Genomic DNA, 20,397 nt, shown 5'->3' with positions numbered 1-20,397 from the left:
TCCATACTTCCCTATATTTCTGCTGCGGCCCTAATGTCTGTGTCTGTGACGCAAGAGTACTGAGAATTACTGGAAATCAAAGTGGGGATGAAATAGTCATTCTTTTCTTGGAACCCCAACTCGCTGCCGCTTTTTCTTACAGTCTCTATTCAGTTCCTATCAGAATCAGTCTTCACTTCTCCTTGGACATTGAGTCCATGTTTTAAGATTTTGGGATTTGTGAATTGTTTTCTGAAGCTGAAATAAATCGCCTCATGAAGATGCTCCTGGCTTTTCTTACTGTGCTGATTGCTGTACTACTGGTGCTGGTCTTCATTCTATGTATCTACAGAGTCAGAAGTAGGAGCGTTTTTTCTCAGGAATGCCTGCGTCCTCCTGGACCACTGATAATGGACCAAAAGGTTAGGGACAAGGTACTGAAGACAGGTGAGTGGATGGTGGGATGTATCATCTAATCCAGTGGTTCCCAACCTGGGGTCTGCAACTGTTTTTTTTTTGTTTTTGTTTTTGTACAATTTCATCTATGCTGAGAATATCAAAATTACATTCTTAAACATTAAATTTATAAATCCTAATAACACACCGAATAAGATAATCAAAAGTGCGTGTAAACTCTACATAGCCTACATTGTAAAACAAGAACAATAAGAACAAAAGAACCGAACCTATTTTTTGCAAATAACAGTTTGTAATTAATCCCTTTATTCTTTAAATTTGTGGGAAGGAATTGGGTTTGGGGTTTCCTGGCTTGTTTTGGACACAGGTGGGGCTCAGGATGTAAAAAAAACTCTGTGAACCTGGGCATCTGTTCCAAGTTGGGGAATAGAACAACATGCAAGGATGGTGTAACAGAGCTAAGGTCTGTTACCCGATACTAAACACTCTAAGCGGCCAGATGTTGGTAATAATATTATTGATCATATAGCTCTTGCTAAAGTCCAGCAGTGAAAAAGACTGCAGGGATGGTTTCCTGGGTTTTGGGGAAAGGGCGGAGCTAGGTACTTACCATGGCATTGAGTGTGAGAGAGAAGTACTGGTAGATTTATTAAGTTGATTAAGTTAAGCGATGTGTTGAAAATTAAGCATTTTTAAAATGTAAATGAAATGTTTTAATGACGAATGTATTATGTGAACGTTATGAACTGTTTCAGTGTTGTCTAAAGATCAATCTTTAAAGATCAGTGTTGTCTTCAACCTCATGGAAGTCATACAAGATATTAAATTTGGATCTCACAGCACCACTACTTAATTTGCTGACATTTTTGTGTTTGCAGTAAATTTGATCAATTTCTGTATAGGCGACAAAACTTTTGTCCTGACAAAATTTGACCTTACTGTCTTGAAACAAATTCATTTCAGTGCATTAAACATCATTTGGTAGGATTTTGGCTTTTCATATGAACTATTTCTAACACCAATTGATTAATTAAAAGTCAGATTAATAGCAGGTGTTTCTACAAAATAGAAAAACAACAAGACTTTTGTCAGGGACACAATATCTTACACTGCTTACTGTAAATATATCATTTAAAATATATAAATATGTTATTTAAAATACATTTTTAATCATTCACATTTAACATGCAATAAACCTATTACCAACTTTCTTAAGGATCATAAAATATATAGAATTTTATAGGATTTTGTGGATGACCATGCTCTGACATAAAATCTGACGTGTCCGGATATTAATTAGTTAATTAGTATATAATACATTTTTGTCATTCTGGGACAAACACTAATAAAAGCATTTGCATTTGTTAAAGTGCACAGAGTGAATCCTGGAACACAACTGAATTCCTGCTCCCCCAACTGACCTCACTAGCAATACAGAATCTATTTCACTTCACTTTCACAGATATCATATAACCTGAATATTTTGTACTAAAGGCTTTCAGAGAAGTCGTGTCCCTGCAAGCCTTGATGCGATTGTCATCGGCAGCGGAATTGGTGGCCTGACAGCTGCAGCTGTGCTGGCTAAAGCGGGGAAGAGGGTTCTGGTCCTGGAGCAGCATGATCAGGCCGGAGGCTGCTGCCACACGTTTGAGAACCAAGGCTTTGAATTTGACATTGGTGAGAACTTTTTTCAAAAAAGAAATCCCTGTTAGGAACCGATGGAGACTCGTTGCTGGGGTTTGAATTTTCCTCCCAAAACGTCCTCACATCTGCTCCCTGTGATGTATGAACTGCAGGGATCCACTACCTGGGGCAGCTCCATGAGAACAGCCTGCTGCGGGTTGCTCTGGACCAGATCACTGAGGGCCAGTTGCAGTTTGTTCAGCTGGAGCAGCACTTTGACACCGTAGTCATTGGTGAGGGTGCCAGCCGCATGGAGTACCACATCCGATCAGGAAAGGAGGAGATGGGGGAGTGTTTGCGGCAACAATTCCCAGACGACACGCTGGCTGTAAATGAGCTCATCAGGTTGATGAAGGTACTGAATGAAAGACAGGGACTGTGGTGACATAAACAAAAGGAAACCCTGGAGGTTAGCTCTTCACTTGGAAGTGTGTGAATTAAAGTGAATTTTGAGTGAGCATGATGGACAGGTAACTCACTATTGCCTCTAGAGATAGCAAGTTGAATTACAAAACATGTTGGGCCTCTGCTAACCTCAGTAAATATGTCTGCAACATATCACTCTTTTATTTTCTAAATTGTAGATTAATACAGAATATATAAAACATGAAGGAACACATGGAATGATGTAGTAAACAACAAAAAAATCAGACTAGATTCTTCAACGTAGCCACTCTTTGCTTTGATCACAGCTTTGCACAATCTTGGCCTTCTCTCGATCAGCCATGAGGTCATAACCTGAATGGATTTCCAACAGTCTTTAAGGAGCTCCCAGATGTGCTGAGCACTTGTTGGCTGCTAAACCTTCACACTGCATTTGAACTCATGCCAAACCATCTCGATTGGGTTTAGGTCAGGTGATTGTGGAGGCCAGGTCACCTGATGCAGCACTCCATCACTCTCTTTCTTCATTCTTATATAGCCTGGAGGTGGTTTTGAGGTCATTGTCCGGTTGAAAAACAAATGATGGTCCCACTAAGCACAAACTAGATGGGATGGCATGTCGCTACAGAATGCTGTGGTAGCCCTGCTGGTTAAGTGCGACTTAGATTTTACATTTACATTTGCGGCATTTGGCAGACGCCCTTATCCAGAGCGACTTACAACGTGCTTTCAAGTTACCATCGATGAAGAGATCAATTCCGGTTCACTAGGACCCCAACTATGAATACATCTATTTTATTCACAACAAGAAAATTACAATTTAATCTAAATATTCTTTAAAGAGGGAGGTCTTGAGCTGTCGTTTGAAGGTGCTCAGTGACTGAGCTGTTCTGACCTTGATGGGAAGTTCATTCCACCACCGAGGGGCCAAGATGGAGAAGAGTCTAGATGAATGTTTTCCTTTTACCTTCAGAGATGGGGGGACCAGGCGAGCAGTACTGGAGGCTCGGAGTATACGAGGTGCAGTGCGAGGTGTAACAAGGGCTGTGAGGTAGGATGGGGCTACTCCATGTTTGGCTTTGTAGGCCAGCATCAGTATTTTGAACCTGATGCGTGCACCTACTGGGAGCCAGTGGAGGGAGCGTAGCAGAGGGGCGGTGTGGGAGAACTTGGGAAGGTTGAAGATTAGTCGTGCTGCTGTATTTTGTAGTAGTTGTAGAGGTCGGATGGTACATAGTGGTAGACCATCTAGAAGGGAGTTGCAGTAGTCCAGTCGTGAGATTACTAAGGACTGAACCAGCAGTTGGGTGGCCTGGGTTGACAGACAAGGGCGGATTCGTCTGATATTGTAGAGAAGGAATCTACATGAGCGGGAAAGATTGCTGATGTGAGAACAACAGTCTCCCCAGCAAAGCACCACCATACCATCACATACATACCACCACAAATGTGTCTGCTACTCTGTGATGAACTTATGTGGTTTCTAATCCAAGGTGCTATTAACGTGCAGTTTCTGATGCTGAGAACTCTTGATTTTTCCTTCCTCAGGTGGTTCTCAGCCTGTTTCATCATAGCGTTTGATGGTCTTTACAACTGCACTAGAGGATACGTTCAAAGTTCTACAAATTGATTGACCTTCATATAATGAGGAACTCTTATTTCTCTTTACTTAATTGAGCGGTTCTTGCCATAATATGGATTAAAACACTAGTCAAATAGGGCTATTTACTCTATAGACCTACCTCTCCACAACACAACCAATGATCTCAAACACATCTAGAGAACAAGGTATTAACTCTTGACAATGCACACCAGTTAACAGAAAATAATCTTGGTATCAACGTTATGAAGCTCATCAATGTAAAAGGTGGCTACACTGAGTAATCTAAAATGTAAAACATATTCCAGCTTGTTTTGTATATAATTCCAGATGTTTTCCTTTAAAGGAGGTCCTTCAAGGTCATCAATATTCATTTACAATTTTGAAAATTATAAAAGTAAATAAAAAAATCTGAATGAGAAGGCATCTCCAAACTTTTTAACAGATACTGTTTGTCAGGGTGTGAAAGGAATTGCTTGGCCTCTGTTTTTCCCCAGCATGCTTCCCGGCACACGCCCCTACTGGCCTCTTTGAAACTACTGCCTCTGTGGCTGGTACGTTTCCTGATCAGGTCAGGCCTCTTAGGACGCATCTCCTCCATATATGGCCTGGCTTCTACTAGCCATTCACACTTGATGTCTACCCTGACCAGCAACAAGGACCTACTGACCCTTTCGGCCTACTTATTCTATGGTCAGTTTTAAGACTTTATGGAACTTGGCATGAAAACAATATGTGCAATATTATGTTTGAAATATTCCATATTTTTTGGAATCTTCTTCTTTTTACTTGACATCTGATGAGCCAGTGGATAGGAATCAGTCACATTTCATTGTTGTGTGATCTCTTTTTTTCATCAAGCTGAGCATTTTGTATAGACTGAACACTGAAACAATAACCAGACTTCACAGATGATCCTGACTTTATGTTTGTTAATTGCATATCCTGAAACTCTGTGTGACTTTTGCACAGTAGTATCCCCATTCATTTCATGACTTACAAACATCTCAGATAAGCTTTGTATGTAGTAAAACGTTATTTCCTTATTGCTCCTTATCCATCAAAGCACTTTTTAAGAATCTGTACTTTCTCTGTACCAGGTACAGGTTTAACTGTGACTGCATCCATTGGCTCAGACACATTAAAATAGTAAAGTACAACATATTTGCTGTGCCTTTGGAGGTGATCTGCCTCATTATTTCATACAGGTATTGAGATCCCAATGCCTGTAAGATCATTGAATGTGATATAATATGAGCAAGTGAAATCAAATATGAATAAAAACCATAATACTAACCAAAATCAAATTAATCAATAGACCTGTATTGCATGGGTCATAGCAGCCTAGTAAATGTTCAAAGTTCAAATGCAGCTGTGTTTATTATAGTAATTTAATAACACTCTTATATATTCTGGTTAATACCCTGTCTGTAATTTCTGGCAGCTCTGTGTTCAGAGATATACGAAGCGTCACCACAGTTTTTCATTTGTTGCACCCAGGAGTCCCCCCTAAAGACTCCAGCTTTCTCATCAATGCTCTGCTCCTGCATCATTACAAACGGGGTGCATACTACCCTCGAGGAGGCGCCAGTGAATTTGCTTTCCATATTATCCCAGTCATCCAGAGAGGAGGGGGTGCTGTGCTGGTCAGGGCTGCCGTCCAGCGAGTTCTCATTGACTCAAAGGGTGCTGCATATGGTAGGCACTAAGATTACATTGCCGTCAAGGTTTGATCTTCAAAATCTGTTCGTTTTTATTGTTATCGTAAAATGTGGTATTTTTTTTACAACCTTATATCTATTTTAGTGCCATGCACATCCTATTATTTATGATTATTTATGGCTGGCAGGGGTAGCTGTGAAAAAAGGCCAGGAAGAACTGGAAGTTTTGGCTCCAGTGATTATTTCAGATGCTGGAATATTCAACACTTATGAGAAATTTTTGCCCCGCCAGATACAATCCAATCCAGGCAAGTGTGTTATTGCTGTCTACCTTTACTTGTCATGTGACACTCAGTTGACTTTTTTCCAACACTAAAAGGAGATGGCGTCATGGCTTTGTGACTGTGCTTTGATTAGATTTATGTTAAATTTTCAATCAGACATCCAGTCACAGTTGGGCATGGTCCGGCATGGCATGGGGTCCTTTCTGGTGTTTGTGGGCCTGGATGGCACAAAGGAAGACCTTGGCATCAATTCAACCAATTATTGGATGTTCAAGCACAATGACTTGGACCAATTGTAAGACATCTTGAGAATTGTGTTTGTGAGATCCAGAAACATAATTTAAGAACGATGCATTTGTTTTCTATATCATCATAAATAGATCAAACAACATGCTTTTTGTTATTCTAAGTAATGTACCCCTGACATCTTTGCTAACTCGTGGTAATAATGTCTACCAAGGATTGAGTGCTACAGTTCCCTAGGTAAAGAAGAAGTTCTAGGAAACATTCCCATGATGTTCATCACATTTCCTTCTGCCAAAGACCCCACAGCAAGCCTCCGACATCCAGGTACTAAAGTTAAAGGGACATTTACGTCCAAATCCAAGCCACAGGGACACATTGGTAGTAAGTGGGGTTTAAACGTGTTACTTTGCGGCCTTCTGGTTCATAGGGTCGTGTGTCACTTGCTAGGCTACTACCACTACTTGTGACTACCACCCTTGAGACTTTTAAACACAGTGGGATAGCAAATGTCATGGCCAGTAAACACTTCTCTTTTGGAAAATACTAAAGTGATATCTGAAATGACAGGAATTGGGTTAAGAGCTGTCCAATGCAAGTTTCTTACGATAACATATTTTTTATCCAAGGGAAGTCCTGCATGACTTTGTTGACCATGGCCAAGTATGAGTGGTTTGAGGAGTGGAAAGACAGCAAAACAAGCCGAAGAGGTTCTGATTATGAGGACATGAAGATGAAAATGGCAGAGGAGCTGCTGGAGTGGGCTCTGCAAATCTTTCCACAGCTGCGTGAGAAGGTGTGTTGAACCACTGGACACCCCCACAATAATCATTATTGTCTTTAAAGGCAAGTCTCACCACTCTGCAACACCAGGCAATTATTTAAGCTGAGTCTTGTGAAATCATTTTCAAGAAAGTCAAATCTGCACTTTCCACGAATGCTGGGACATGAAATGTTCATGAACAGACTCAACAGTCACATCTAAAGGGCAGTTTTTTGGTGATTTTGCCTCATCATTTAACATTCAAATTCTACTTTTTCATGCCTCTTTATTGCATGTTGTGCCATAATCCTGTGACAGATGATGGTGTTATTTCCTCATCATTAATGTAAAGGTGGTATTCATGGATGCTGCTACCCCACTGACCAACATGCACTACCTTGGTGCCCCACGTGGCGAGATGTACGGGGCAGAACATGACCTGGCACGTTTTAGTACTGAAGTTGTGGCCAGCATCCGGTCCCAGACGCCAGTGAAGGGGCTGTACCTCACTGGTGAGAACACAGAACTGTTGATCTCTGTCATGTTTTCAGTGCATTAGTATACTGATCTCTTGGTACGCTTAAGATACAGTAGTATACAGATACAGTCTTGCTTGCTATTACATGCTCATCAAAATCTGTATCCTTGTTAGGCCAAGATGTGTTCTGCAATGGGATGGCTGGGGCGCTTCACGGGGGTCTCCTGTGTGCTTCTGCAGTTCTCAATCACATTGTTTACATTGACCTCTTGCTACTGAAGAAGAAACTAAAGAATCAGAAGGCCAAAATTAAGCCATGAGACCATCAGTACATCCTCACATGTGTTTTTTAAAGCCCTGGAGCTAGTGAGGAGCAGAACGTATTTTCAGGTCTGAAAGGAGTTGCCATCGTCATCTCCTGCCCAGTGTGTTGATGAAAGCTGATGCACATGACCAATGTGGAAATGTTTATTGGCACAGTATACTGTCTATGGATGGCGTTGTGGAAGAAGTGACGTCATATGTCTGCACCCTGGAGGTTGTAGAAAGAAACATGGGTGTGTGTCCTGTTATCTATCATGGTTTGCCTCATTCCATACTTTTGACTACTTTCTAGACATTAATTGCTTTTGATTGTTCATTTCCTGTCATAGCACTAAGGATAATTTGTAATTGTTTCATTGTTTCTCACCCCTGCCTCAGTACATTAAATGAGGAACATTAACAACCAAAACAGTGATTCTTTGTGTCTGTTTAAATCGTGCTAAGCAGGCTCTCACAACAAGTACAGTTTGTTTCTGAATATATCTGAGAAGAGTTGAATGAAGTCTGCATGGCCTGACACCTCCAACGTCTTGTGCAACGTCCCCCGTCTACATTGGTGTGTACTGTGCTGCATCTAGTCTTTGTGCTGTTTCAGTAAACCCTGTCTTGTAAAGTCGAGCGTATGCGTCCTCCGTTAACGCCATGTTGCCAGCACTGTGACACTAGGCTTAGGTAACCAAGGACAGATTACCTCCTATCATAGTGACAGATATAAATGACGATTGTTTTCAAGAATCAGCTACAGACTTACGGCATTGCCAGAGAGTTGAGCAAGACCAATTAGGACAGAGGAAAGTATTACTAATACATATCAGGGCTTGGGGGTCATAAAACACTCATCTGAGAGACCCGCTACTGGGTCAAATGATTTTTCCTCTTTTCTCTAGCAGCTTTGGCACCTGCTTCCAAATAAATGCTTTCCACAGGAACTCCATGTTGGCTTTGACCTGCTTTCAATTATTAGAGTGAGTCAAAGATCACATTTGTGGTTTATTAAACTGGACAGAACCAGACCACTGTGATAGGATAGTTACTAGTTCAGCTGAAATGCGGTGTTTGGCCGGGTCATCACTTGTAGCTGATCACGATAAAGCTCTCTATCAGTGAAGGACTTTGGTTCTCAAAGCTCTCAAGTGTGTACTCAGGTAAAAGGACACCGTTTCTGTGGCATGCAGGTCTTGTCATATACTGCTGTTTTATTGGCTAGTCAGGTCAATGTTTCACCTACGGTTGTGTGTTACCGAGAGCAGACATTTTTGTCAATGACAGTTTCACAGCCATCAAATATTATACAAAAAAGTTTATTTCAGCTTTCAGTGTCATACTGCTGACGTCTGCAGCGCATCACAGTTCTGTAGTGGCAAAATAACTCAATTTTATATTTACATGCAAAATTCCGTAGAAAGTATTTACAATTACAGATATCTGACAGGCTTTCTGCCTTTCCAGAAACAGCCACATGCATCACATATATATGTATATATAGTTCAGTGGAAATCAAAAAGTGCTTCTTCACACGTCCAATAAATATCCGTCTCCTAATATCCAGCTCGCAATTCTTCTTGTTGGTGTGCACTTTAAAGTGTCTAAGCCACAGGGCCAGAATATTCTGTCCAGAGAGTTCCATGTTCGTCCACACGGTGCAGAAGTGACCTCTAATGTGAGGTGTTGTTAGACTCAGAAGCGCTGGTAGACTCATAAGGCACATAGGGTGGAGGAAAGGCATCAGGGTAAGGGAAAAGCTCTGGCTTCATTTCCACCTGACAACAAAAATGAGTTAGTGAACAGCTTACTGTTGTAATCTAGTAATTGCTTAGTTAAAAGTTTGTTCCTATAGGTGGTTACCTCATCATAAGGCGGGGGAGGGGCAGTGTACTCTGTGACGCTGTAGCGAGGGGGAGCGTAGGGGTCATCGTCGACAGGGGCGGATGGCGGGAAGGGAATGATGAAGACAGGAGTGCTGTCGCGATTCAGGGACAGGGACAGTCGGGTCAATCGCTCTGCCCGAGCACGCTGGAAGCTCTTGCAGAAGGAGCTGCAGCACATCACGAGCACAGAGAAGGCGACAAGTGGCACAAAAATCCTGCAATGCAACAATAATCTTTACAGCCTGTTCACAATTAAATAAAAAATTATATATTAACAATGCAGGAATAATAATAATAGTATGTCAAATCTTGATTTATGATTTTATAATAATAGCTATCATTATTGCTGATGTTGCATGCATTTCCAGCCTATGTGCTGTGAATGCAAAAGCCCATTAGGGAATACAAATGAAACACTCACTCTAACAGAATAGTAGATCCTTCAAAATCCATGTTATGGAGGAACGTCCTGTTAAAAGGATAAAAAAAGGATAAAAAAAACAATGACCAAGGAGATATTATGAGCAGGGAATGGTCATCAAACGACCACTGCATTTTCATTATGATTAGTTTTAATATTGCAATATTCATATTTTGCCCTGCCATTACTTGTACAAGTGTTCCAGTTATTTTAACAGAAATTGATGTTGATTTAAAACTAAATAAATAATGAAAGAACACATAAAATATTACATATACAGGTAAAAAGAAGGTCCAGTGGGCTGCCACTGACCTACTTATGATTAATTATGATTTGGTGGCCCTGCAGTAATGCAGGAGCCGCTCTGATAAAGACTTCTTGTTTGAGTTTTTCGAGATCTGCTGTATGAAGGTCAAACTGGCCAGTTGCAGAACAGGAAACCTGCAGGTGTCTTCTAGCTTTTACACAACAGCAACATCACGTCTCATACATCTGTTATGGCCAATAATTACATAATTCTGGTAAAGCAGTGACACAATATTCCTAAAATAAAATGATATGTTAAAATATTTAATGTATGTTTAATGTTAATATGTGAAAAAACAGTTTAAACACAAACCCAGCCACTGAGGACGCATGTGACTGGGCTTTTCTTGCGCCAGGAAGGGCATCCGGCATATCACTTATGCGGACAGCCAGATAGGTTGATCCACTGTGGCGACCCCTAAAGGGAGCAATCGAGGGACGTCACTGACAGCTTCACTTCGATCAGTACGAACGAGCTAAAAAATGCTGCTGAACTACAATTTACTGAACTACCAAAACTAATGTCAATAAGGTATTTTACGGCAGTTGGTGGCTTCATGAAATGACCATCACATGGGCTATCATGTGAACAGGCCTTTCATAGGCTTTGGAAAGTGTCCTCACAAAGCGCCATATGAATCCATACACCAGCCAATTGACTTTGCTCTGTTCAGACTCAAGTGTGGACATTTTTGAGTCCTCCAACTTGAGTGGAAACAAATGAGACACAAATGAGACATCTTACCTCAAAACCACAGTCGGTACGTTGACCTCAGTGGAGAATTGCGGTGGAGCCGTAAAGTGCTATTTAAGTGTGTGCAATGGGTGCCTTATCAGAGGGAGGTGCAATGTGAGGCCATTGGAGAGTCAGGCTTAGTGTTTTTATGCCATCAACTTGAGTTTAAAGGCACAGCACCTAACCTGAGGAAACACCTGTGCTCAGCCTATTTCTTGGGACCAAAGAATCTGATCCAAATCCATTTTACTACATCCTAGACAAAAATAATGCTTAAATAACATTTAATTGTCATCTTATTTCACACCAATGTTATGTCAAATCACAAAACAATTTACATATGTGGCTTTGATTCAGAAGGGCACAGTCAAAGATGATGAGATGATTTATATTTTGTGTCACATTTAATCGCATTTAGTATAGTGGTATGGAGAAATACAGCATTATCCAAAACTGACAAAAAAAATAAATTGATGCTGAGATGTTGAGAATTTGTGCATTTATTCAATAGAAGCCAAAATTCATGCAAATAAAGCATCTGATTAAAACATTGCCTAAACACTTATTTTAATTATAGCAGAAATACAGTTAGACACACAACATTAAAAAAAAATTATATTTAAAATATATATTATTTAGTTTGTTGCAATAGTTAGATTTCAGTCATAAATATGACTATTATTAAGTACCTAATTTTCTTCGTTCTTCACCTGAAGTGCTTCATTTTAGAGTAACTGGATTCAATACAAATGAAAGAGGTTTTTTTTTTCTGTACATATAAAATCAGAATACTGAAAGTATGTGCGCATACAGACTGAAGTGTTAGGCAGAGGTGGAAAAGTTTAAGAAGGGCTACCCTGTTTTTGCTGTTCCACAACTATGCTAATCTTTCTCATTTCCCTAATTATGGCATTTTAATTAGCAAATCCGTAAAAAGAAGGCCCATGAGTATGCCAGATACCATGACATGCTGCACCGAGAAAATTTCTCAAGTTTGCTTGCAAAACAGTTTTGAGCACAGGGGCTACATCAACTGCTCAACTTGTTGGCAAGACAGATGTTCATGCACAAAAATGCAAATATTTCCTGTAAAAAGCACAAACCTATGTTTAGTCTTCTACTTTATTTGCACCACTTTAAACTGAAAATATTTTTTTTATGTGATCTAGTCATCAATTTTCTGTCAGTGCTCACAAACGTAATGTCCTTCACTGGGACAAAAAATATATATTTTCCACCCAAGATGTTCTTGTGTTCATGTGCTGCACAATAACTTTTCTTTAGACAGGGTTAAACTTCATTCATCTAGTCAGGCTGCCACCTAATTAGTGGTCTGAACATAGTTGCCTGGAAAATAACCCTCCACGCCATTCAGTATGCCTTCATACCAGCCGTCTTCATTTTTTTGGGTCACATAGATGATGTCCCCCTCCTGGAATGCCAAGTCTCCAGGCTTGCCCGTGTCATAGCTGTACAGTGCCACCACTAGGAAAGCAAGGAATGTACAATGGAAAATGTTGAATGGTATTGACCAGCAGGGGTCTCCAGACAGCCATGTTTACCATTTCACTTGAAGCTGGAAAAAAAAATTCTACAATGTTTTATGACTTATGTACTATACCTTTCTCTATGTATTCAGCAGGAGCAGAGGTATCATAGTCCACCGGGGGAGGGAGAGGAGGGATGTCATCAAAAGCATCTATGTCTGTAGGAGGTGGAGGTGGCGGTGCTGGGATCTCAAGGTCTTCAGCAGAGAAATAAGCATGCATGCAAATATAAGCATTTTGTTTGGTGGGTCTGAATGGAATTATTTAATGCATATACTGTTATCTGAGAGGCTTTGCACTCAAGAATTGTATGCATGTATTAGTAATTATGATTACTGATGCTTATTTCAGATATATATACAGTACAGGCCAAAAGTTTGGACACACCTTCTCATCCAATGTGTTTTCTTTATTTTCATCAAAACTATGAACGAACACACGTGGAGTTATGTACTTAACAAAAAGTGGAGACCTGGCAGAGTCACCGGACCTGAACCCAATCCAGATGGTTTGGGGTGAGCTGGACCGCAGAGTGAAGGCAAAGGGGCCAACAAGTGCTAAACACCTCTGGGAACTCCTTCAAGACTGTTGGAAAACCATTTCAGGTGACGACCTCTTGAAGCTCATCGAGAGAATGGCAAGAGTGTGCAAAGTAGTAATCAGAAAGGGCGGCTATTTTGAAGAAACTAGAATATAAAACATGTTTTCAGTTATTTCACCTTTTTTTGTTAAGTACATAACTCCACATGTGTTCATTCATAGTTTTGATGCCTTCAGTGAGAATCTACCAATGTAAATGGTCATGAAAATAAAGAAAACACATTGAATAAGAAGGTGTCTCTGCTGTTCCAAAGATGTCAGGAGCCGGCAGAACTCACCCAGGTGCTCCAGGCGAGCAGGCAGCCTGGTCAGAGGGCTCAGAGAGGCAGGCGGAGCAAGAGGGGGAGGGTATGGAGGGGGTGGGGGTATCATGACTGACCAATGAGCATAGAGATGCACAGACAGAGATGATTTCCTTGGCAGTAAGGTGCACCTATACAAGATTAGTTCTGTTGTATTTGAATGAAAAACAATCTGAACTTCATTATCAGCCATTTAAGGGAAATTTAAAATGTACAGCTTAAAATGTTGGAAATTTGTAACAAGCTAGGCAACCCATGTGATGTAACGCTGCAAGAAATCCTGTATATACCACCAGTGAACTTCTGGGTGAATGTCATAAATCTGCATATCAACAGATTTACTTTACTGCTGTTCAAAGGCAACAAAAAGCCTGGGTGTCACCAGGTGTAAACATGGTCACAGTGGTGAGAGGGGTAGGTCAAATCATTCCAGAACTGGGCCATGACGGGCCTTACGTGATTGGGGCGTGGGCAGGAAGAGCGAACGTGTGTAGAGCGAGCGATAGCTGTGTCCTGTGCGGACCCTCATGGACAGCGAGCGAGTGTTGGGGGGGTGACGCCGTACGCGAGAGCGTCGTGGCTGCGAAGCTGAGCAAGAGAGAAATAAATAAAGCAAGGTAAAAAGTCACAGGGAAAGGATCAATCTCACATATTGCAGGAGAAAGACAAGAGACAATTGAAGGGCGAAGGAACATGTGCTCCGCTAAGCTTAAGGCCAAGAAGAAAGCAGTCACAGTGTTTAACCTGGTGGGGGATTCAGGGAACGGCTCTGTACCTTCATGACTGTCCTCATTCGGAAGAGGAGGAGGTGCTGGGAGCTCCAATCCATCGTCAGATGGAGGAGGGAGGTCATCACTGGATGGCATTGGAGGTGGAAAGCCATTCTCCTCAGCCACTGGCACAAAAACAAATTGAAATATCATAACTCTCGTAACATGCAATAGACCAATCAGAATGGCCCATCTGACATTTAAAAGCCAGGGGTGTTGCAATAGCCTATTATAGTATGTTAACTTGGTAAACGAGATCACAGCAACAGATACACTTGTGCAGCACTATTCGTCCTAATTACAGTATCCTGTAAATTAATGTAACAAGCTTAAAAAAAATACAAAAATACTTAAAAAAATACAATTTTGTTGAATTCAAAATTTTGTGTGTGATTCATGACACTGATTTCAACAAAAGACCATTTGCAAAGACTATTTGCAATATTATTGAATAAAGCAAAAATTAGTATTTAATTTGTGGCCACAAAACATAATCACCATTGAAGGCAGGGTGGAAATACACGCCTTAGATCACAGAAATAGGGTCCTACATATAGTGATAAATACTCGGTTTTGATTGGCTAGTAAGTGTCACATTTATTTTGAACATTCTGAGAATATAATATAAAAGACAATATAATCTACTTCAGTGGTGTAGTTTTCTGTACTGAAACTGTAACTGAAGCATGTTTAACTTCCTTTATTCTGAATTAGGAAGTGAAGTTCCACCACATCCCCCTCAAATAAATGCAACCACCAAGCAAGAAAAAGTGTATAAAGAGTTTCTAATGACTTGGGAAAGGCATATGTAATTTCAACACTCATCATATCAGCATTTCCGCTTTTAAACCTTGTGCAGCCTTCGGGTCCTTGGGGACCCATTTCAGTGCTCACATAAAGTAAAATGATGAAATTGTTCGAATTTAAACCTTTTTCAATTTCAATTACTTGGCACCTCACAACCAGACTGTACAACCTTGACGCCAGACTGCACTTCATTTTAACTCCAGACTTTCTAATTCTAACATAATCAAAGATGATTTATTTTTCTCACCAGTCTCCAGTGGAGGTGCTGGAGGGGGTGGTGGCACAGTCAGTGGGGAGCTGGGCACCACAGGTGGAGGTGGTGGTGGTGGGGGTAAGTCCCCAGAAATGGGTGGAGGAGGTGGTGGTGGAGGGGCTGGGTTTGTGCCTCCTTGTTCCTCCATTGCAGGTGGTGGAGGCGGCGGCGGAGGCACCTCTTCCGGTAAAGTGCTGATGGTGACGGTTTCGGGAGACATCGGGTCTCTGGGAACATCGAGCGGTGACACAGCATTTCCAAAGCTGGATCTGAGGGGTCACACATGATAAAAGCATATAAAACAAGATATCTTCATGCTTCAAATGCTATGGAAGAGAACTACGTCAGCCGCTGAGAATTATGGGAACGGTGATCTACTCTTACCCCACTGAACGCTCACTCAGTGAGGTTTGAGATGCACCACGAGACAATGTGGGGGCGACTGGGCACTGGACAGGCTCCGGGGGACGGCTGTTTCTTCTGCATGGTTATTAACACAACAACAATCACACACACACAAAAAGGGACAATTTGATACTCTTTGTTCAAGCTGAAGCAACCTGATATCATTCAGAAAAAGTGATGTTTATTGCACCGCTTAATGCCTGTACTGCACTTTTACTGGAGACAGAGGAAGTGAATGCAATGAGATACAGCAGACGTCTTGTTCAAGGAGGGCTTGTGAAAAAGACAGAGGAAGGGGAAGTGAAACTCATCAGGTCGACAGACTTACGATGCACTTTATAGTAACATTTTGCTGAACTGCTACGTTTCACACAAAAAGAAACCCAGGGCTGTGTAAGTGACCTACCCCATTGTGCCTCCATGTTTGCGGGTCATGGTGGCGGTCCTTCCCACCTGCTTCCCAGAGTCCTTAGCAAGAAGAGGAAAACATCTTGAGGGTAATCTTAAACTTGCTCAATTAATATCTCTAGATTAGCATGCAACATCGCCTTTTACATCTCTCCTCAGATTTGAATGCATCAATTTATTAACAGTTAAAATCACATCTGTGTGTGTACAAGTACGAGTATGAAATCTCTGTGTATTTAGTGTGTATTTAGTACTAGATCTGGCCTGGTTTCACTCTGATGTGTGTGTGTGTGTGTGTTTGTATTCTCTGTGAGGGGGATGTATACTTGTGTGGGCATCATTGAGACGGCTTAGCCTTGGCAGCTCTAATTAGTGTTGCTTGCCGTTTCCCACGCTGCAGAGGGGCACACTCTCAGCTCATTGTGTGTGTGTGTGTGTGTGTGTGTGTGTGTGTGTGTGTGTGTGTGTCCAAACCACGGTTGGCTGCAAACAGATTTAAGCAGGATGTGGTTTTCAGTTTGACTGTTAAAATGGCTCCGAACAAGTTAAAGACAATCAGTACAAGAACTTGTAGGTGACAATCACATAACAAGCAGTTAAGAAACAACCCAATTTTTTTATATATATTTGAAGTACAATGTATATGTGATATATGCTTGTTTTTTAAAAAAAAAAAAACACTCTGCCATACAACACCACACCAGATCATGCCATTGAACATGGAGCAGTGATATTGATTATGGGCCAGAAAACACATCAGTTTTTAGGATCATTCTGACATGGATGTTTCATTATGCAATGCTTATTGCACATACGATGTCTGAATCTTCCACAAATTTCAAATCCTTATGAAAACATTCCATCAGTCGGCTCCTACAACGAACCTTTCTCACACAATCTATAGAGACCTCCGCAGGCCCTTTTCTGCATACTGATCACAAGCTCACCTTCATGCCATGGCCCAGCCTGTCCAGGTTGGCGTACGAGATGGGTGTGCGGGAGTACTTGGCTTTAGGCTCCTTGCCGGTTGCCGGGGGGATGATCTTGTGGTTGCGAGGCACCCTCTTAGCGGCTGTGAAAACACCGATCTCCCTCCGAGCCACTTTCTCCCTGTGCATGTCCACCGTCTGGGAAGGGGAAGAGAGGACCCTTACCATGCAAATTTAACCAGCTGCCACTTTCTCACAGTTATCTTAAAACTTTGAATTATTTGGAAGACACCTGTACCTCAAATAAATGCACTGGCTTTATAACAGGAAGTGTGTACTAGGTCACCAGTAAGGCATGTTGTTTCCTGCTGTTGTTTTGTGCTCGCAAACAACCAATCCTACGTTTTGTTCTCAGACCCAAGCTCTCAAAATTCCCCTTTTATAAAACCACTAGCAAGCCCTTCTTATTTCACGCATATTTGTTGCACAACCCAAACAATGGGGGACATCAATCAAGCATCCATTCAGGAGAACACTGAGTACATTCATTCATACATCGCTGGGAGTTTACCAGCGCCCCCAGTCTTCTCAGTGCCTTAGGTGACCTGGTTAGACAGGCTGGGCACGGAGGCTGTTGGAATGCCTGGGGTCCCTGCCATATTTTGGGGGAACAAGTGGGAATGTAGAGGCACTGGGGATGAAGGTGGGGATTCAATGAGATAATATGCCGCTATTGACAAATCAATATGGTCCAGAATGAAATGGGGACTGGTATACTGGAGGTTGCCAGTATGCACAAGAAAAGGTAAAGTGATTGTCATTGTGAAACACTGCAGCACAGCACACGGTGACACAACGAAATGTGTCCTCTGCTTTGAACCATCACCCTTGGTGAGCAGTGGGCAGCCATGACAGGCACCCGGGCAGCAGTGTGTGGGGACGGTGCTTTGCTCAGTGGCACCTCAGTGACCAGGATTCGAACTTTCTGTGACTCGGTCTAATCTTGCTTATAGCCGGTAGATGTAAGCTACTGTCTACTGTAGGACGTTTTTTTATCCTAACAGAGATCTGGTGTATTGTTCTCTTTTCACTGCAGAGGAAATAAAATGCTTCAGCGAATTTAAAGCAGTTTTCCTAAATCTCCTGATTATTCAGAGGTGTGCACTGGTTATAATATGTAAATCCAGAAGACATGCTTGATGTTGCTTTGGCTCTACAAGCACAAAGTTGTAGCCTAGTGGGTAAGACACCCACCTATTAACCTGCAGACCACAAAGTCACAGGTTCAAACCCCACTTACTACCATCTTGTCCCTGATTGTAAGTCGCTCTGGATAAGAGAATTTGCTAAATGCGATAAATGTAACTGTGCAAAGAGTGTTGGAATATTTTTAAGTATATTTATAGTAACCTAACCTGGCCAATGAGATTGATGGAAGATTCAATCTGGTGGAGCTGAGAGTTCTGTGCATCAAGCAGTTTAAGGACATTGGTGGCCAGGCTACTGATCTGGTAGGCCACACTGGCCAGGGACTGGGTCGTGAAGGTCTTGGTTTCTTCCAGGGCTCTATCTGATTCATCTCCAGCCTATGGACAGAAAAAGAAACACACACACAAATTCAATACAGGCCAAAAGTTTGGACACACCTTCTCATTCAATGTGTTTTCTTTGTTTTCATGACCATTTACGTTGGTAGATTCTCACTGAAGGCATCAAAACTATGAATGAACACATGTGGAGTTATGTACTTAACAAAAAATGGAGACCTGGCCTCCACAGTCACTGGACCTGAACCCAGTCAAGATGGTTTGGGGTGAGCTGGACCGCAGAGTGAAGGCAAAGGGACCAACAAGTGCTAAACACCTCTGGGAACTCCTTCAAGACTGTTGGAAAACCATTTCAGGTGACGACCTCTTGAAGCTCATCGAGTGAATGCCAAGAGTGTTCAAAGCAGTAATCAGAGCAAAGGGCGGCTATTTTGAAGAAACAAGAATATAAAACACGTTTTCAGTTATTTCACCTTTTTTTGTTAAGTACATAACTCCACATGTGTTCATTCATAGTTTTGATGCCTTCAGTGCGAATCTACCAATGTAAATGGTCAGGAAAATAAAGAAAACACCTTGAAAGAGAAGGTGCGTCCAAACATTTGGCCTATGCTGTACATACCTTAAACAAAACCAATAAAAAAAATTGTCCCTTGTAAACTGTATAGTTGAAGAACATTTATAATGACACACCTTACCTTTTTTTATGAAAACAACAGTTCTATTAAGATTATTACTGTGCCAATCCCCTGTATTATATCTGAATCATGATCTGAATTGTGTCAGATTTTAGGCTCATGTTTTCCCACCAGCTGTGCATCTTGTCTCATGGTACCTCTGTAAACTGGTGACAGTGCACACTCGCTTCCGCTTTCTCAGCAGAATAGTTCTTAAAACACATCAGTACATTCCCAGGGGTAAACTGATGGACATAATAGCAATGGTAGTTCTGCAATCGTAATAATTACGCGAGAGTGAAGGCTGGACATGAGGAGGGAGACCGACGCGGGCAGCTTTTGCAGGAAGTGGGGACCGCAGCATCCGCTGAGCATCGCGGCTCTGCGAACGGGGCTCCGCTTCCATTATTCTCTGCTCACCGCTGAACGCGCAATTTCACTAACTACAAGACACAGATTCGCCGGCGCAGAGGACGAGAGGGGCAGATTGAAATGTTTTTTTTTTTTCTTTTTACCTGCAGGTAGTTGTTCTCGCAGTACTCCGCCACATTGCACAGGTTCTTGTAATTGTCCAGAAGCGCTTGTCTCGCCGTCGGCGCCTCCTCGAAGATTCGACTAATTTCTTGACTGTGTTGCGTGCAGTTCTGGTCCTTCATTGTCCGAATATCACGACGGAGACATATATTTAAAGAATAAAAAAAAATTAAAACTGCAGAGAGGCTAAAACCGCGGTGGTGCAGCCTGGCGCCGCCGCTTCAGCTCAAGAGGAGAAGAAGAAATGAGAAGCGAAGTTCCGACTCTCAAGAGTGAGATCAGGAGTTCGTGACCGCGGGGCGCCACGCCGCAAACTTTTTTCGCGCTTCTTGCAAAGTGTGGGTGCTTTTCTTTGTGTGTGTGTAAGAAGCAAAAGCCAAAACGTGTGATATGCACGTATACAGTATGAATTCCTCACTCGTGATATAAAATGTATATGTGAAAATGTTTGTGAAAAACTTAAAATGTGAG

At 41.7% G+C, this 20,397-nt stretch overlaps 3 protein-coding genes across 6 annotated transcripts; 1 reads left to right on the top strand and 2 right to left on the bottom strand.

The window, feature by feature from the left end:
- Positions 1-149: 149 nt before the first annotated feature.
- LOC114794384 (all-trans-retinol 13,14-reductase-like) lies at positions 150-8,198 on the top strand. Of its 2 annotated transcripts, none has more exons than XM_028986898.1 (11): positions 150-426; positions 1,891-2,073; positions 2,193-2,434; positions 4,561-4,756; positions 5,564-5,761; positions 5,913-6,032; positions 6,165-6,303; positions 6,484-6,578; positions 6,881-7,047; positions 7,367-7,526; positions 7,667-8,198. In XM_028986898.1, exons 1-11 carry the CDS (start codon positions 255-257, stop codon positions 7,810-7,812), a joined length of 1,818 nt encoding a protein of 605 aa, XP_028842731.1. In that variant the 5' UTR covers positions 150-254; the 3' UTR covers positions 7,813-8,198. The 2 variants fall into 2 exon arrangements, with proteins under 2 accessions (XP_028842731.1, XP_028842730.1); XM_028986897.1 differs by having other exon boundaries at positions 6,469-6,578.
- Positions 8,199-9,351: 1,153 nt separating this feature from the next.
- Positions 9,352-10,252, bottom strand: si:dkey-283b1.6 (transmembrane protein 92). Of its 2 annotated transcripts, none has more exons than XM_028986900.1 (3): positions 10,106-10,252; positions 9,662-9,899; positions 9,352-9,576 (listed from the first exon to the last, which is right to left on the bottom strand). In XM_028986900.1, exons 1-3 carry the CDS (start codon positions 10,243-10,245, stop codon positions 9,472-9,474), a joined length of 483 nt encoding a protein of 160 aa, XP_028842733.1. In that variant the 5' UTR covers positions 10,246-10,252; the 3' UTR covers positions 9,352-9,471. The 2 variants fall into 2 exon arrangements, with proteins under 2 accessions (XP_028842733.1, XP_028842734.1); XM_028986901.1 differs by having other exon boundaries at positions 9,662-9,851.
- Positions 10,253-11,629: 1,377 nt separating this feature from the next.
- On the bottom strand, positions 11,630-20,191 carry abi3a (ABI family, member 3a). Of its 2 annotated transcripts, XM_028986469.1 has the most exons (11): positions 19,908-20,191; positions 18,584-18,754; positions 17,187-17,366; positions 16,238-16,299; positions 15,811-15,906; positions 15,421-15,695; positions 14,372-14,491; positions 14,053-14,184; positions 13,573-13,668; positions 12,769-12,891; positions 11,630-12,632 (listed from the first exon to the last, which is right to left on the bottom strand). In XM_028986469.1, exons 1-11 carry the CDS (start codon positions 20,046-20,048, stop codon positions 12,469-12,471), a joined length of 1,560 nt encoding a protein of 519 aa, XP_028842302.1. In that variant the 5' UTR covers positions 20,049-20,191; the 3' UTR covers positions 11,630-12,468. The 2 variants fall into 2 exon arrangements, with proteins under 2 accessions (XP_028842302.1, XP_028842303.1); XM_028986470.1 differs by lacking the exons at positions 13,573-13,668; positions 14,053-14,184.
- Between the last annotated feature and the right edge of the window lie 206 nt (positions 20,192-20,397).

Source organism: Denticeps clupeoides, chromosome 7 (assembly GCF_900700375.1).
Source record: "Denticeps clupeoides chromosome 7, fDenClu1.1, whole genome shotgun sequence".
Taxonomy (NCBI): domain Eukaryota; kingdom Metazoa; phylum Chordata; class Actinopteri; order Clupeiformes; family Denticipitidae; genus Denticeps; species Denticeps clupeoides.
The sequence above is the reverse complement of the archived record's forward strand: the minus strand, read 5'-3'. Positions and strand labels throughout refer to the sequence as shown.

Bases quoted from the DNA above. Each gene is read 5' to 3' on its own strand.
- LOC114794384 (XM_028986897.1), top strand. From the start codon at position 255: ATGAAGATGCTCCTGGCTTTTCTTACTGTGCTGATTGCTGTACTACTG. The intron at 5,762-5,912 runs GTAGGCACTAAG...TATGGCTGGCAG, and splicing joins CTCAAAGGGTGCTGCATATG to GGGTAGCTGTGAAAAAAGGC. The intron at 6,033-6,164 runs GCAAGTGTGTTA...ATTTTCAATCAG, and splicing joins CCAGATACAATCCAATCCAG to ACATCCAGTCACAGTTGGGC.
- si:dkey-283b1.6 (XM_028986900.1), bottom strand. From the start codon at position 10,245: ATGAAAATGCAGTGGTCGTTTGATGACCATTCCCTGCTCATAATATCT. The intron at 9,900-10,105 runs GTGAGTGTTTCA...GTTGCATTGCAG, and splicing joins GGATCTACTATTCTGTTAGA to GATTTTTGTGCCACTTGTCG. The intron at 9,577-9,661 runs GTAACCACCTAT...TTTTGTTGTCAG, and splicing joins CTCCCCCGCCTTATGATGAG to GTGGAAATGAAGCCAGAGCT.
- abi3a (XM_028986469.1), bottom strand. From the start codon at position 20,048: ATGAAGGACCAGAACTGCACGCAACACAGTCAAGAAATTAGTCGAATC. The intron at 15,696-15,810 runs GTAAGAGTAGAT...GTGACCCCTCAG, and splicing joins CTGAGTGAGCGTTCAGTGGG to ATCCAGCTTTGGAAATGCTG. The intron at 12,892-13,572 runs GTGAGTTCTGCC...TCTCTGCTGAAG, and splicing joins TGCTCGCCTGGAGCACCTGG to ACCTTGAGATCCCAGCACCG.